Source organism: Saccostrea cucullata, unplaced genomic scaffold, assembly GCF_032062105.1.
Source record: "Saccostrea cucullata isolate Sc308-1 unplaced genomic scaffold, CSIRO_AGI_Scuc_v1 ctg8022, whole genome shotgun sequence".
NCBI lineage: Eukaryota > Metazoa > Mollusca > Bivalvia > Ostreida > Ostreidae > Saccostrea > Saccostrea cuccullata.
This window is the reverse complement of record NW_026937606.1, coordinates 1-16,475: the sequence shown is the minus strand read 5'-3', so window position 1 is coordinate 16,475 and position 16,475 is coordinate 1. Positions and strand designations below refer to the sequence as shown.

Genomic DNA, 16,475 nt, shown 5'->3' with positions numbered 1-16,475 from the left:
ATTTGTCGACACCAGAGACTGGCCACGTAACCTGGAGGAGTTTTATTACAAGTACAACAACCGCGTCCACAAGTCCACAAAGCCCATGACACCACATCAGATGTTCTTCAAAAGACCAAACTTCTCTGTCGTAGTAGAGGAACAGGTAAAAATAATTAATCCATTTACTATTCAAAAAAAGTGCAAGACCTATCCCTAATTAGTCATATAAAGTGCAAAAACTAAACCTAATCATTCTAATGGGGCACAAGGACTAACCTTAATCAGTCTAATGGGGCACAAGAACTAACCTTAATCAGTCTAATGGGGCACAAGAACTAACCCTAATCAGTCTAATGGGGCACTAACCCTAATCAGTCTAACGGGGCACAAGAACTAACCCTTATCAGTCTAATGGGGCACAAGAACTAACACTAATCAGTATAATGGGGCACAAGAACTAACCCTATTCAGTCTAATGTGGCACAAGAACTAATCTTAATCAGTCTAATGGGTCACTAGAACTAACCCTTATTACATAAAAAAGGGGAGGGGTAAATTAATGGTTAAGTCTGCGATTAATAATCCGTTTATCTCAATTATTTTTACAAAGAAAATATCCTCAACACTTAGGTTGAAATGCGAGGATTAACTTAAACCCTTTACGTCCCCCAATAAAATGATAGCTACTAGCCTTAATTAGTTTTTTTTATATTACTCATTGAGCGCAGAGATCTTGTGAATCTGAGGATCAGTTAAATATAAACAATTAGTTTAAAGTGATTAAATGATTAATGACATCTACATTTACCCTACAGGGTTAATATGGAATGTAACCTTTTGAATTTTCATAGATTTTAAAATGTCAATAATCATAAATTTTAGATATCGATGTGCAACTTAACAAGAGAGGAGAGAGAATTTCTGGAAAAAGCTCACCTTGATGTCGATGAGGATGACGCAGATGGACAAAGTAATGACAAAGAGGACAATGAAATTGAAAGCAATAACACAGATTCAGAGGTGCTACATAATTTTTTAAATGAGTGAAAACAATAATCATTGGTTAAAAATGAATTATCTAATCTATAAACCGGTCACGGTAGCCTAGTGGTAGAGCGTTCGCTTCGTGATCGGGAGGCCCGGGTTCGATTCTCGATCGCGGCGCCGCGTCATACCTAGGACGTAAACAAAGGTAGTGACTGTTCCTTCGCCAAGCGCTCGGCACTAGAAGTGAAAGTCACGGGTCTTTCGGATATGACCTTAAAAACGTAGGTCCCGTGTCACGGTAGGCGTTGGCACGATAAAGAACCCTCACTGCTCAATGGCCCTGAGTGCCGAGTATAGGTCTAAATTTGAAGCCCTTCACCGGCATCGGTGACGTCTACATATGAGTGAAAAATTCTCAAGAGGGACGTTAAACAATATACAATCAATCTAATCTATAATGACGATAATTTACAAAAAATTGGTTTATTCATCCTTTTTAAACTACGGCAGAATTAATTGAGCAAATACATGCAACTTAAAACTAATCGTCTATTTATCTGTGCTTTTTTTTAGTCAAACCATGCCAACCAAAATATCATTTCAACACAACTGCCAATCACGTCAACAAGTGATGATGAAGCATCGGTAGGACCCCCCCCCCGGTTCCTTCATTTATATTTTTATATGTTGATTAATGAGAAATGTGGACTTGTAGACTTTGTCAACGAATGATGATATAATATGGCAACGGTCCGATTTTAAAACATTTCTATATAGTTTAATGAGAAATGTGGAGTTAAAATTATTTTTTTAATATGACGAACGTTATAGGACCATTTGCCTCCATTTTGACCATTTCTAATATTAAAATTGTGGAGTTTAAAGTTATTTTTTTTTAAACAGGTCACTACTGGAGATCTGGATAAGCTCCCGCTGGATTTGTCTCCCCTGCCCCGTGAAAGCACTATACCACTGCAAGATGTAACAAACTCTCAGGTAATACGCAACGCTCAACAAATGCAGGTAATAACATGCAACTATCATATGGGTTAAAAATACTGAGTAGGGGATTCATTTTAATTGCAATCTTTTTTGTTGTTATTGTGAGTAATTTTTACATGATATTAAAGATGCACTTTAAAACTGTTTCAGTCTGGTGTAAGTCCATACTACAAAAATTTGTATAACCGGCTATTCCAGAACCCCGCAGTCAGCAATAAAAGAAGATACTCAGACTCTATGTGCTCCATGAAAGAGGTAAGACCAAATTCTTACAATTTGAAAATTGAAGAGCAATTGAGAAAGAAATATTAAATGAATTTAAGAATATAACATTTATCCAACAGAATTCTGACCACTGGAACAACGATTTGTATCCACTGGAACTCTTTCCTAAAAAACCAGCGACTGTAGCAACACTGCAGAAGTTTGATCCCGCAGTAGACGACATCGTAGATTTTAAACCGAATTCGGCGCTGTCTGCTGGAACAAACGTTTTCCTATCGGGCTACTGGAGGAAGGGACGGGTCACTAAAGTTGACATGGACGATAGCAAAGGAAAAGTGTACACTGTGGAGGACTGTGAGAACAATAAAATTCACCTTTTGTCTAAGTATCTTATACGTCCTAACATGCTATAAATTGCAAATGTACAACTAGTGCTAATTGTAACGGGGACCGTTACAGATGTTCCCCAAACGCTCCCCAACTCCCTTTGGTGCCATATTCCCTGTAAGTTTGATTAAATAGGACAAAATCTATGCATTTGAAACTTTAACAACGCCAAGTTCATCCAACTTTAAGCATTGCATACGTGCGCATGTGAATGCATGTGCGTAATGACCATTTCATGTTGTCTACACAATCTATACATTTTAAGATACTAAATATTACAGTATTTAATCCAAAAGTATTTAAAAATAAGCTCATTCAAGTGTATTTTTGATTTAACTCATTTCACGTGCGCGCACGTGCATACATCAGCATGGTGACCATATCTTCTTGTAGAGGTCTATTACATCTATCTATGTTCTAAATGGCACCCTGTTTGGTTGAAAAACATGGGAGTTATAGCTTTATAAAGTTTCAGCCAATCAAATTACAGCGCACTTACACGCACGAGTATTCATGTGCATAATGACCATATATTCTTGTACATATCTATATCTCAATATATCTATCTTTGTTTCAAATCCCATCCTGTTTGGTTGAAAACCACGGGAGTTAAAGTTTAAGCCAATCAGATTGCAGCACACATGCATACGCGTGATTTCATATTTTTTTTTCTTTATCGTATTGAAGGATATCTAAATGAATGACTATATTTTAAAATTCCAAACATTTCGTCAAAAAACAAAGGAGATAAAGCCATATAAAGTTTCAGCCAATCAGATTGCAGCACACGTGCATGCGCGTGATTTCATCATTTTTTTCTATATCATATTTTAGGATATCCTAATGCATGACTATGTTTTAAATTTCAAAGCATTTCGTCAATAAAGAAAGGATATATAGCCATTTAAAGCTTAAGCCAATCAGATTCCAGCACGTGCGCATGCGCATGCTTTCATGAAAATTTATATATATCATGCTGTAGATCTTCATAATGTAGGACTATGTTTAAAATTTCAAAAGATTATGACAAGAAACAAGAAAGATATTGAGACTTTAGTTTCAGCCAATCAGAGTGAAGCACACGTGCATGCGCGTGAGATCTTGCTATTTTGACCATGCCATCTTTTCTATACTACTAATGTATCCTTACATTATGAGTTTCAAAAAAAATTCATCAGGAAAAAGAAAAGGTACAGCAATATCCATTATATTGGTCATTTCACGTGTTGCACGTGCAAGCTCTTGAAAGCACGTGCGCGCAAAATGACCTTCGTTCGGCAAATCTACATAACATGTCTACTGACCCTAAAAACATTTTACCTTAGTCAGATGTATAGTTTACAAGATCACTCGTGGACAAAATTTTCCAAGGAAGAAGAAAAATAACTAGGGCTAATTGTAACGGGAACCGTTACAGATGTTCCCCAAACGCTCCCCAACTCCCTTTCGGTGCCTTATTCACCGTAAGCTTCATTAAATAAGACAAACGCGATACATTTAAGACATAACAAAGTTTTACCAGAAGTATTCAATTTAAGCATTGGACGCATGCGCATGTGAATGCATGTGCATAATGACCATATCATCTTGTCTACACTATTGATATATATCTTAATATACTAAATATTACAGCATTTAATCCAAAAATATGTTTAATCTAGTGTATTGGGAATTTTACTCATTTCACGTGCATGCACGTGCATGCATATGCATGATGACCATTCCCTTTTGTAGGAGTCTATAATATCTATCTATATTCTGAATCCCATCCTATTTATTTGAAATCCAAGAGAGTTATAGCCAATTAAAGTTTCAGCCAATAAGATTGCAGCGCACGTGCATGCGCGTGATTTGATGAAAATTCTTATATATCATATTGTAGGATATCCTAAAGCATGCCTATGTTATGAATTTCAAAGCATTTCGTCAAAAAACAAAAAAGATATTGAGATTTTTGCTTCAGCCAATCAGAGCGAAGCGCACATTCATGCACGTGCAAGCATGTTCATAATGACTATATTTCTTTTAGGAGGCCATTTTGTTTGTCTATGTTCTAAATCCCATGCTGTTTGGTTGAAAACCAAGGGAGATATATCCATTTACAGTTTCAGCCAATCAGATTGCAGCACACGTGGATGCACGTGATTTGATGAAAATTCTTATATACCATATTGTAGTATATCCTAAAGCATGCCTATGTTTTAAATTTCAAAGCAGTTCGTCAAAAAACAGAGAAGATATTGAGATTTTTGTTTCAGCCAATCAGAACAAAGCGCACGTGCATGCGCGTGCGTTCGTGCTAATTTGACAGTGTCACCATATCTACACTATTAATATATCTTAATATAATTAGTTTCAATTAATTTCAGTAAAAAATGTAAAATTTATAGCTATATTAAGTATATCAGTCATTTCACTCATATCACGCGCACGCACGTGCATGCGTATGCGCGCAAAATGACCGTCGTTCCACACACCTACACTACACACCTATCAACCCTAAAAATGTTTTAGCTCATTTGGGTGAACAGTTTCTGAGAACACTTGCGGACAAAAAAGTCCGGAGAAGAAATAAGAAGAAAAAAGAATAATAACTAGTGCTAATTGTAACGGGAACCGTTACAGATGTTCCCCAAACGCTCCCCAACTCCCTTTTAGTGCCATATTCCCTGTTATATACTAAATGTGAAAGCATTCAGTCCAAAAGTATTAAAAATCATTCATTCAAGTGTATTTCTAAATTCATTAGTTCCAAATGCACGCATGTGCGTGCACGTGCATGATGACCATACTTTCTTGTAGGAGTCCCATATGTTTATCTATATTCTGAATCCCATCCCGTTTGGTTGAAAAACAAGGGAGTTGTGGCCATTTCAAGTTTCAGCCAATCAGATTGCAGCACACGTGCATGCGCGTGATTTCATGATTTTTTTTTCTATATCGCATTGTAGGATATCCTAATGAATGATTATGTTTTAAATTTCAAAGCATTTCGTCAAAAAACAAAGGAGATATAGTCATTTAAAGTTTCAGCCAATCAGATCGCAGCACACGTGCATGCGCATAATTTCTTGAATTTTTTTTTGTATATCATATTGCAGGACATCCTAATGTATGACTATATTTTAAATTTCAAAGCATTTCGTCAAAAAACAAAGCCGATATAGTCATTTAAAGTGTCAGCCAATCAGATTGCAGCACACGTGCATGCGCGTGATTTCATAAAATTTTTTCTATATCATATTGTAGGAAATCAAAATTCATGACTATGTTTTAAATTTCAAAGCATTTCGTCAAAAAACAGAGAAGATACTGAGATTTTTGTTTTAGCCAATCAGAGCGAAGCGCACGTTCATGCACGTGCAAGCATATTCATGATGACAATATCTTCTTCTAGGAGTCCATAATGTCTATCTATGGTCTAAAGCCCATGCTGTTTGGTTGAAAACAAGGGAGTTATAGCCATTTAAAGTTTAAGCCAATCAGATTGCAGCGCACGTGCATGCACGTGCTTTCACGACAACTATTATATATCATATTTTAGGGCATCCTAAAGTATGCCTATGTTTTAAATTTCAAAGCATTTCCTCGAAAAACAGTAAAGATATTGAGAATATTGTTTCAACCAATCAGAGCGAAGCGCACGTGCATGCACGTGAGTTCGTGCTAATTTGACAGTGTCACATTATCTACACTATTAATTTATCTTTATATAATAAGTTTCAAATATTTCCATCAAAAAATGTAAAAGTTATAACTATATTAAGTATATCAGTCATTTTCACTCACTTCACGCGCACGCACGTGCAGGCGTACGCGCGCAAAATGACCTTCGTTCCGCACACCTACACTACACACCTATTAACCCTAAAAAGGTTTTAGTTCAGTTGGGTGAACAGTTTCTGAGAACACTCGCAGACAAAAAAGTCCGGAGAAGAAATAAGAAGAAAAAAGAATAATAACTAGTGCTAATTGTAACGGGAACCGTTACAGATGTTCCCCAAACGCTCCCCATCTCTCTTTTGGTGCCATATTCCTTGTAAGCTTACTTAAATGAGACAAATTCTGTGCACTTTTGAAGGATAACAATTACATTCAAATTTTAGCATATTGCACCCGTGCGCATGGGAATGCATGTTCGTTATGGCCATATCATCTTGTCTACACTTTCTATTTATTTTAGTTTGCTATATATTAAAGCATTTAGTCCAAAAGTATTGAAAACAACTCAATCAAGTGTATTTTTCATTTTACTTGTTCCAAATGCACGCACGTGCGTGCACATGTATGATTATCATACTTTCTTGTAGGAGTCCCTTATATTCATCTATGTTCTAAATCCCATCCTGTTTGGTTGAAAAACAAGGGAGCTATAGCCATTTAAAGTTTCAGCCAATCAGATTGCAGCACACGTGCATCCGCGTGATTTCTTGAATTTTTTGTATATCATATTGCATGACATCCTAATGTATGGCTATGTTTAAAAAATCAAAGCATTTCGTCCAAAAACAAAGGAGATAGAGTCATTAAAAGTTTTAGCCAATCAGATTGCAACATACGTGCATGCGCGTGATTTATTGATTTTTTTTGTATATCATATTGCACGACATCCTAATGTTTGGCTATGTTTAAAATTTCAAAGCATTTCGTCCAAAAACAAAGGATATATAGTCATTTAAAGTTTCAGCCAATCAGATTGCAGCACACGTGCATGCGCGTGATTTTTTGAAATTTTTTCTATATCATATTGCACGATATCCTAATGTATGTCTATGTTTAAAATTTCAAAGCATTTCATCCAAAAACAAAGGAGATATAGTCATTTAAAATTTAAGCCAATCAGATTGCAGCACACGTGCGTGCGCGTGATTTCATGAATTTTTTTTCGATATCATATTGTAGAATATCCTTATGTATGACTTTATTTAAAATTTCAAAGCATTTCGTCAAAAAACAGAAAAGATATAGAGGTTTTTGTTTCAGCCAATCAGAACAAAGTGCACGTGCATGCGCGTGAGTTCGTGCTAATTTGACAGTGTCATATTATTATTACTATTGATATATCCTTATATAAAGAGTTTCACATTATTTCATCAAAAAATGTAAAAGTTATTGCTATTTTAAGTAAACAAGTAATTTCACGTGTTGCACGCGCCCGCACGTGCATGCGTATGCGCGTAAAATGACCTTCGTTCCGCACACCTACACTACACACCTATTAACCCTAAAAAGGTTTTAGCTCAGTTAGGTGAACAGTTTCTGAGAACACTCGCGGACAAAAAAGTCCGGAGAAGAAATAAGAAGAAAAAAGAATAATAAGAAGAAACAGAGTAAAAACAATATGTTCCCAAACTCCGTTTGGGGAACATAATAAGAAACAGAGTAAAAACAATATGTTCCCCAACTTCGTTTGGGGAACATAATAAGAAACAGAGTAAAAACAATATGTTCCCCAACTTCGTTTGGGGAACATAATAACTAGTGCTAATTGTAACGGGGACCGTTACAGATGTTCCCCAAACGCTTCCCAACTCCCTTTTTGTGCCATATTCCCTGTAAGTTTCATTAAGGAAGGCAAAATCTATGCATTTAAGACATAAACCAAAAGTATACCAAGTATTTTAAATTTAAGCAATGCAGGCGTGCGCATGTGATTGCATGAGCGTAATAAAGATATCATCTTTTTTACTCATTTGCACGTGCACACACGTGCTTGATGACCATACTTTCTTGTAGGAGTCCATTATGTCTGTCTATGTTCTTAATCCCATCCTGTTTGGTTGAAAAGCAAGAGAGTTATAGCCATTTAAAGTTTAAGCCAATCAGATTGCAGCGCACGTGCATGCGCGTATTTTCATGACAATTATTATATATCATATTGTAGGACATCTTAAGGTATACTTATGTTTTTAATTTCAAAGCATTTTGTTAAAAAACAGAAGAGATATTGAGATTTTTTGTTTCAGCCAATCAGAGTAAAGCGCAGCTGCACGCACGTGTATGCATGTGAATGGTGACCATACCATCCTGTAGGAGTCCTTTATATCTATCTATGTTGTAAATCCCATGCTGTTTGGTTGAAAACCAAGGGAGTTATACCCATTTAAAGTTTCAGCCAATCAGATTGCAGTGCACGCGCATGCGCGAGATTTTATGAAAAATTTTATATATCATATTGTAGTACATCCTAATGCATGTCTATGTTAAAAATTTCAAAGCATTTCATCATAAAACAAAAAAGATATTGAGATTTCTGTTTCAGCCAATCAGAGCAAAGCGCACGTGCATGCGCGTGAGTTCATACAAATTCGACCATGTCATTTTATCTACACACCTTATATATCTTAATATAATGAGTTTCAAAACATTTTATCAAAAAATATAAAAGTTACAACCATATGAAATATATCAGTTATTTTACTAATTGCACGCGCCCGCACGTGCATGCGAATGCGCGCAAAATGACCTTCGTTCGGCACATCTACACAACATGACTACTAACCCTAAAAAGGTTTTAACTTAGTTTGGTGAACAGTTTCTGAGAACACTTCCGGACAAAAAAGTACCGGAGAAGAAATAAGAAGAAAAAAGTATAATAATAATAAGAAACAGAGTAATAACAATATGTTCCCAAACTTCGTTTGGGGAACATAATAATAGTAAGAAACAGAGTAAAAACAATATGTTCCCCAACTTCGTTTGGGGAACATAATTAAGGGTCTTGGAATTATTATTATTATTATGGATCTAGATTAAATATTGGTATTATTTTCAACTATTTGCTGTTGTTTTTGTTTTTTTGTTTTTTTTTTTTATCAACCGTTGTTCATTACAATTATTTTTTTTCGTATTTCATTGTACCATTTCATGACTCAGCACCGAAATTTGGCGCCATAGTATGATGACGTCACAAACGTGTGTCGTTTTCCAGCACCATCGGACTTTGGCGTGACAAACCATCGGGGTTTGGCGACTGCACGTGACCTATCGGACTTTGGCGTGTCAAACCATCGGGGTTTGGCGCAGACCATCGGGGTTTGGCGTGACCATCGGACTTTGGAGTCCCATCGCACTTTGGAGTCCTACATATGTATTAACTATTATGAGACTGTTATATAACATCCTGTCAGCAGCAAACATCTCAGTTTGGTAATGGGGGAGTTATTGGTGTCCTGCCAGAGAGATGATATTCTTTTTACGTGAATAAGTTGACTAGCCAGAGAAACAGGAATTGGGGTGGGGTAGGGAAAAGAAAACTCTTAAAACTCAGAACTCCAATGGTGTGGAAGGTGGTTTGGTTGGAGTCCAAATTTGTTTAATGGCAACTTCTTTCATTTTTATGTTTCCTTGTATAACCTGACGTATTAGGGGTGGTGGGCAACCCTTTTTGCAACAGATAATTCCTATAATATAAAAGAGTGTTTGAGGAGAAAAAGTTGCCCCCCCCCCTTGTTTCTATATGATTGACCCAAACCCAGCAATTAATATAATTTCAGCCCCTGCCCAACACACTCCCATAAAGGTTCAGGATTCATTTCCATTTGTGAAGGATATGATTTAATTAATTTCATGCATATGTACAAAATTTTGACAAGGGCATTTATTCAAGTTAATGACTGAATGTAAGCCTTAATAAATTAATTTTTCAAATTGCAAAATGGATTGGCCCCCTTTGTTTATATATGATTGACCCTAACCCTGCCATTAATATATATTCAGGGTTAGCCCAACCTGCTCAACAGAAGGGGTGGCAGTATGGGGATTCATTTGTTAAGGATCTTATCTAATTAATTTCATGCATATGTACAAAGTATACTGACAGTCTGACACGCAAAAGAAACGCAACACTCTACTTTAGGGTGAAATTATTATGTAAAGTAAAAAAATTAAGATCTTAGAATTATGGATATCTTCAAATTGGTAAATATCGTTAAATTAACGGTTGAACGATTTTCATACCACAACCGGAAGTCAAGTTTGAGTCTACCTAACAGAAATCGAAAATTGCATATTTCACAATACAGCTGGCAATATTAAGGAGTTTTAAGGGCTTGTACTGTTCATCCTAAGTAATGCAGTAATATTTCAAAAAATAAAATCTCATTTCGTTTCCCGTAACGATGCTAAAGCTTCTTGAAAATGGCTTAAGTGCGCATTTCCATTGCTCTTGCTGGAAAATCACCAAGTAAAGGCGATGGAGAGTTGATGATGCAAAAATACACTACATTACGTCTCAACGGGGTCTTACGTTTTATATTCATAAATGATAATCTTTGGACCGGAAGTCCAAGGGTAACTACAATGCACTAAGCTATAGAAAATTCGACCGAATCATCTGAAAAACAGGCATTTAAAAATGGTAAAGAATAATTCCTTCGCTCAGATCTCGATATTTATGGACCTTTTGTATCCTAGAAATTAAGCTGCTAATATTGTTTAGGACAGTCTATCACATTGTATTTGAGTGGCTGGGAGGAAGGTGTTTTGAAAGTCATAAGTTACTAAGTAAAGTTAAAAGATAAACATTTAACATTCATGTCAAATCTCTGATGTTCTGAAAATTGAGTATAGCCTTACTATATTCTTTTTTTAAACTCATTAGATGAAAAATTCAAATATTTGTAGATTACTCCTTGTTGCGTTTCTTTCTTGTGTCAGTATATTTACAAGGACATTTATTCTAGTTAAAGAATGCAATGTTTAATGAAATATTGATATAAAATGGAGAAATGAATTGGCCTCCTTTGTTTCTTTATGATTGACCCTAACCATGCAATTAATATAATATCAGCCCCTTCCCAACCCATTGCCAGAAAGTGTATGGATCCTGCAGATCCATTTGGTAAGAATATGATTTAATTAATTTCATGCATATGTACCAACTACTTACAAGGACAGTTATTGAACTGAAAGAATGTAAGCATGTTTGAACTAATGATATTCAATTAAGAAATGGATGATAATATGTGTGTGTGAAGATGTCTCGGACAATATTATGAAGTATATATTACACCTTCTTTTAGAAGAAATAGAAATTGAGAATTCCCCTATTCCCCTCTTTATTTAGATCATGACTCCCAGTAACGTTATAACTCTATATCAATTTCTTGTCATAACCCTGCACTTTATATATTTTCATCTTGAAGGGTTAGGAGTGGAGCCCGGCCAATATGACGACGTTACAACGGGTAAGAACATGATTTACATAATACCTCATATCTTGATTTAGTTTAAAATGTTGAAAAGAAATAAAATGAAAATGTGAATATTATTGAAATTGATGTCAATTAAACAGTAATGTTTTAATTGGAGTTATTTAAAATTTAATTTCCTTTTCCGGCACGAAAAACCAATGTTTTAATCTGTGTCAATTGAGAGACAGAGGATAAGATTTTATTTTGAAAAACTATGTTAGATCCACAAGCTGTTAATGTATAAAAGAAATAATTTAAAATACTTCCTAATCTTGTTTATCTACAAACTGAATATAATTGTTTGAAAAATGATGGATTTCTCATTGTTATTTGCATATGAATTTATCTAGTATACATTTTTCTTTACCATAATAGTCGGGGAAGATTTGAAAGAAGGGCTAAAACGAAAGAAACTCGTCAGGGTCCTTCTCCACGAGGGCCGGGCAGATGGTTTAATTCCTCCAGACTTGGAGCTGGAGGGATTAAAGGACATGATAAAGAACTTGAGGAAGAAGTAAGTACTTTGTATATAAATTGCTCATTGTGGTTAGTTAAGAGGCAGAATGCTGTTCATATGGTTAAAATAATGAGACATGTAGATCCTAAATCACTGTCCTTTCATATATTTTATAGTTTAAAAAATCAGTTGTAATGCCATATATAACTTGCAATTATAACTTCCTGGTGTAAGGAAGATAAATGATGTTAAATGTTTCTTCTTAGAATTTAAACTTAATATATATAAGAAATTCTGCAGGACAGGTGCATGGCTAAGGGGAAAAAGAATGGAAGTGAACTATCCTGATCATCATCCTGAGTGTATGGCAGCACCATTTTCCGAGTACGAGATGGGGAAGGACATAGGTACACACCTAACATCACAAGATGTGTTAGTATGGTATGTTACCACAGACGTCGATGCCCAGAGGTGCCAAAGGTATGGTCCATGCGAGGTCTACATTCCCTATGGAAAGAAGAGCGTCTTGCTGACCCCGTTCATCTTTAGCAAACATAGTTTTGTGCCAGCAACCGAGCAGTATACATTGATGCAATGTTCCCTACAACAACCGAGCAGTATACATTGATGCAATGTTCCCTACAAAGACCAAAGATGAGAATAAAGAGCCACAGAGAAAATACAGCAAAGCTGAAAATTCAACATGTGCTTTGAAAGTTAAAGAAAATAGGTTCTACACCAATAAGGGTTACTGCATTTGCACCTTTTTTTGCACCAATATCCAATAAGGAAAGTAGCAAATACAATATTACAAGGATTCACTTATGGGTTCAAGTTAAATTATTCAGGTCCAAAGGTCTTAGTAAACTATGTACATACATGTAGCGATGATGAGGATGCCTTTTCCAAATTTTTGAATTTCATGGCCTCTGGTCATGGGGTTTGGAGTAAGGAGGATACTCTTTTACTTATTAACCATTTATGATGAAATAAAATTTCTTAAATGTTGAAATGTGGGTACCAGGGTCAGTGGTTCCTGTGGGTCGGGATGTACCACTGGTTATAAAGTGAAATGTATTTTCTCTTTCTTACTCTGATCTCACTCGGGGTATTAAGTAACTAGAGTAAGCATTCTAAGTGTATAATTATGATAAGCAGTGGTGTATCTTTCACAATTATAAATTTCTTGGCATCTGGTTTAAAACACGAACCAAATTCAATTTTTCGAAAGTTGTTTAATGATACTCAGGTTACCTATAAGGCCTGTATGCCTCTTGTTTTCAGTATTTTTGCTTTTATATCAGTATTTATAGAACATTTTTTCAAAAGAATTTGACAGTATGTAAATTATGCTGCCAAAAGTGATGATAAAAACAATGCCGAAATGGTCCAACTATATGTTCATCATAGACCTTATTTTGCATTGTTTGCAACACGTTATATCAACCCTGGGGAAGAAATAAGATACTACCGTGTGAGAAACATTGGAAAAGGGAAGTTGTTGTTTGAATTAAATACTAAATGAAGGTATTGTGTTTGCGTTTAATAGCACTGCACATGAAGAACACAGGACCTCGTTAAGGCCACGGACGCTCTATGTTATCTCATTAGGGAGACCCCTCCAGCAGTGTACATCATGACAGGGCCGCTACATCCCGCCTTGCTGCTGCACTGGAGAGTCCATACCCACGTTTTGCAGCGCCTGTCTCCCCGAATGACAAATTTACTTGATTAAAATTATTTGTTAGATTGCTGAAAATTCACTTCAGTTGACTTCATTGCATGTAGAGACAACTACACTTCAAGTGACTTCATTGCATGTAGAGACAACTACACTTCAAGTGACTTCATTGCCTGTAGAGACAACTATAAATGGTTGTAGGTTGATAGAATATGTATGGTCACAGGAAATATCTTAGTCCTAATTCAAAGACACAGAGAGTATCGGCCTCTTTACAAAACAACTATTACCATCTGAACTCCCTCTGAACTCTGATTGCTGTCGAAGGCACTGTCCTATGTTTGAAATATGCCATGATGTCATAATTCACTAAGAAATATCCCAATTCTCTACTGCACACAAAACATTTTAGAAAAATTGAAAATAATTGGTTATTAGATTCAGTAGTATTGATTGATTGATTGATTGAATATTGTTTAACGTCCCTCTCCAGAATATAAAGTAAGTGAGCTGATTGTAATATTACTTCTACAAGTAAGAGCCTCGGTTAACGTCCCTTCGCTCTTTATATACCTCGGCCAAGTCAAAAGTATCTCGCCGTGAACCTCTAGCATGCTGGAGTAATTGTAATATAAGAGAACTCTGACTATTAAATGTTTTTATTTTTCTTTGCTCTACAAAGAATGAGAAACAAGGAACATGATTAAGAAATAACCCATAGATATGATTGATTGATTGATTGATGTTTTACGCCGAATCGGCAATATTTCAGCCATATATCGGCGATAAAAGGTAAATCATGTGGCCAGTTTTTAAAGTTTTGGGTTTCTCTGACAGCCCCCAATGAGCCTACTCTTTTTCGAAAATCAGGGAAACGATCTTTTGCGTGCCAAGGGGGTTGTAATCCTTGACACGGGGCACCATTTAACGTCCCATCCGACGGACCTCAAAATTAAAAAATGCAAAGCTGTTCAATTAAAATAGTTAAAATAGTTTTCATTAAAATACATTAAATACATTAGATTTTACAGTAAAAATCAGTTTCTTGCAAATACTTTAATATTGTAAACGGATTAATATTTTGAAAAAGCTCATGCATTGTATGTATATTATTAAAGAGTCTACTACGTATGGGCGAAAAATCAGAGCATTCCAACAGTATATGTTGTACAGTAATTGCACAGTCACAAGATATGCATTCGGGTTGTTGTTCCTTGTTCAGTAGATATGAATGAGTAAACCTTGAATGTCCAATACGAATTCTTGAAATAATAACTTCATCCTGACGTTTCAAACCAAAATTGGATGAATGATTAACTGTGTTCTGTATTGCGTAAAGTTTATTATTATCACAAAAGTTCCAATATATTTGCCATAGAGAATTAACATAATTTTTTATTAAAAATTTCAAATCAGTATAAGGAATTTTAAAGTGAACAATTTCATACTGAAGTGCTTTTTTCGCAGCACTGTCAGCCTTAGTATTACCAGAAATACCAATATGACTTGGAATCCAACAAAATTCAACAACTTTACCTTGATTTGTGATATTAAAGTATTTGGTTAAAATATCTAAAATATAAGGGTGATCAATGTTCATATTGCTTATTGATTGTAAACAGGAGAGGGAGTCTGAAAAAATTGTGAATAAATTATCACTAGATGATTCTATATATTCAAATGCAAGTTGAATTGCCTTTGCTTCGGCTGTAAATATTGTTGCTTCATTGGGAAGGCGTGTAGAAAACACATCATTTTCGACCACTGCAGCAGCAGCAACTTTATTTTTGTCTTTAGAACCATCAGTATAAATTTCAATTGTAGAAGGATTAGATTGTTTTAATTCTGCGAATTTCTGTTTGAAAACGATGGAATTTGTTTCTGACTTTATGAATTCCGTTAAGGATGTATTTACAGTTGGTTTAAGTAATTTCCATGGCGGTATGTCGGATTTAGTAGTAGGTTTTATTATATTTAACGCTAATTCAGAATCTCTGATATGATTTTTATATCTAAGACCAATTGATTTAATGCTTTTTTTCTTTTTATTGTATAAATCTTCATGCTCGGGATGAAACACACAGTCAAAAGCTGGGTTATCTGTATTGGCTTTTAATTTTACTAAATACTGCAAGGTAAGTTTAATTCTTCTTAAATCGAGAGGTGGTTCATTTGCCTCAACATATAAACTGTCTACAGGGGACGTTCGAAAAGCCCCTAAACATAACCGAAGTCCTTGATGATGGATAGCATCAAGTGCTTTTAAGTAAGAGGTCCTCGCTGATCCATATACTATGCAACCATAGTCTAATTTAGATCGGACGAGAGAGCGATAAAGCTTAAGTAGTGTATTCTTATCTGCCCCCCATTTAGTATTTGCAATAACTTTAATAACGTCTAGTGCTTTTGTACACTTTTCTTTAAGCATTTTAATATGTGGAATAAAAGATAGTTTATTATCAAATATAACACCTAAAAATTTAATCTCTTTAAGTACTTTTATTGGATCGCCGTTTAATTGTAGTTTTGGATCTTCGTGGCTTTTTCTTTTAGAGCAGAA

General features: G+C 35.4%; 1 protein-coding gene across 1 annotated transcript; it reads left to right on the top strand.

Moving 5' to 3' along the window:
• Nucleotides 1–692: 692 nt before the first annotated feature.
• Nucleotides 693–12,714, top strand: LOC134248482 (uncharacterized; the record flags this gene model as incomplete). The annotated part of the gene is made up of 7 exons (XM_062730874.1): nt 693–1,002; nt 1,543–1,614; nt 1,873–1,992; nt 2,122–2,226; nt 2,316–2,550; nt 12,153–12,291; nt 12,535–12,714. Coding segments are annotated over exons 1-7 (983 nt in total), but the record flags the coding sequence as incomplete, so codon positions are not given.
• Between the last annotated feature and the right edge of the window lie 3,761 nt (nt 12,715–16,475).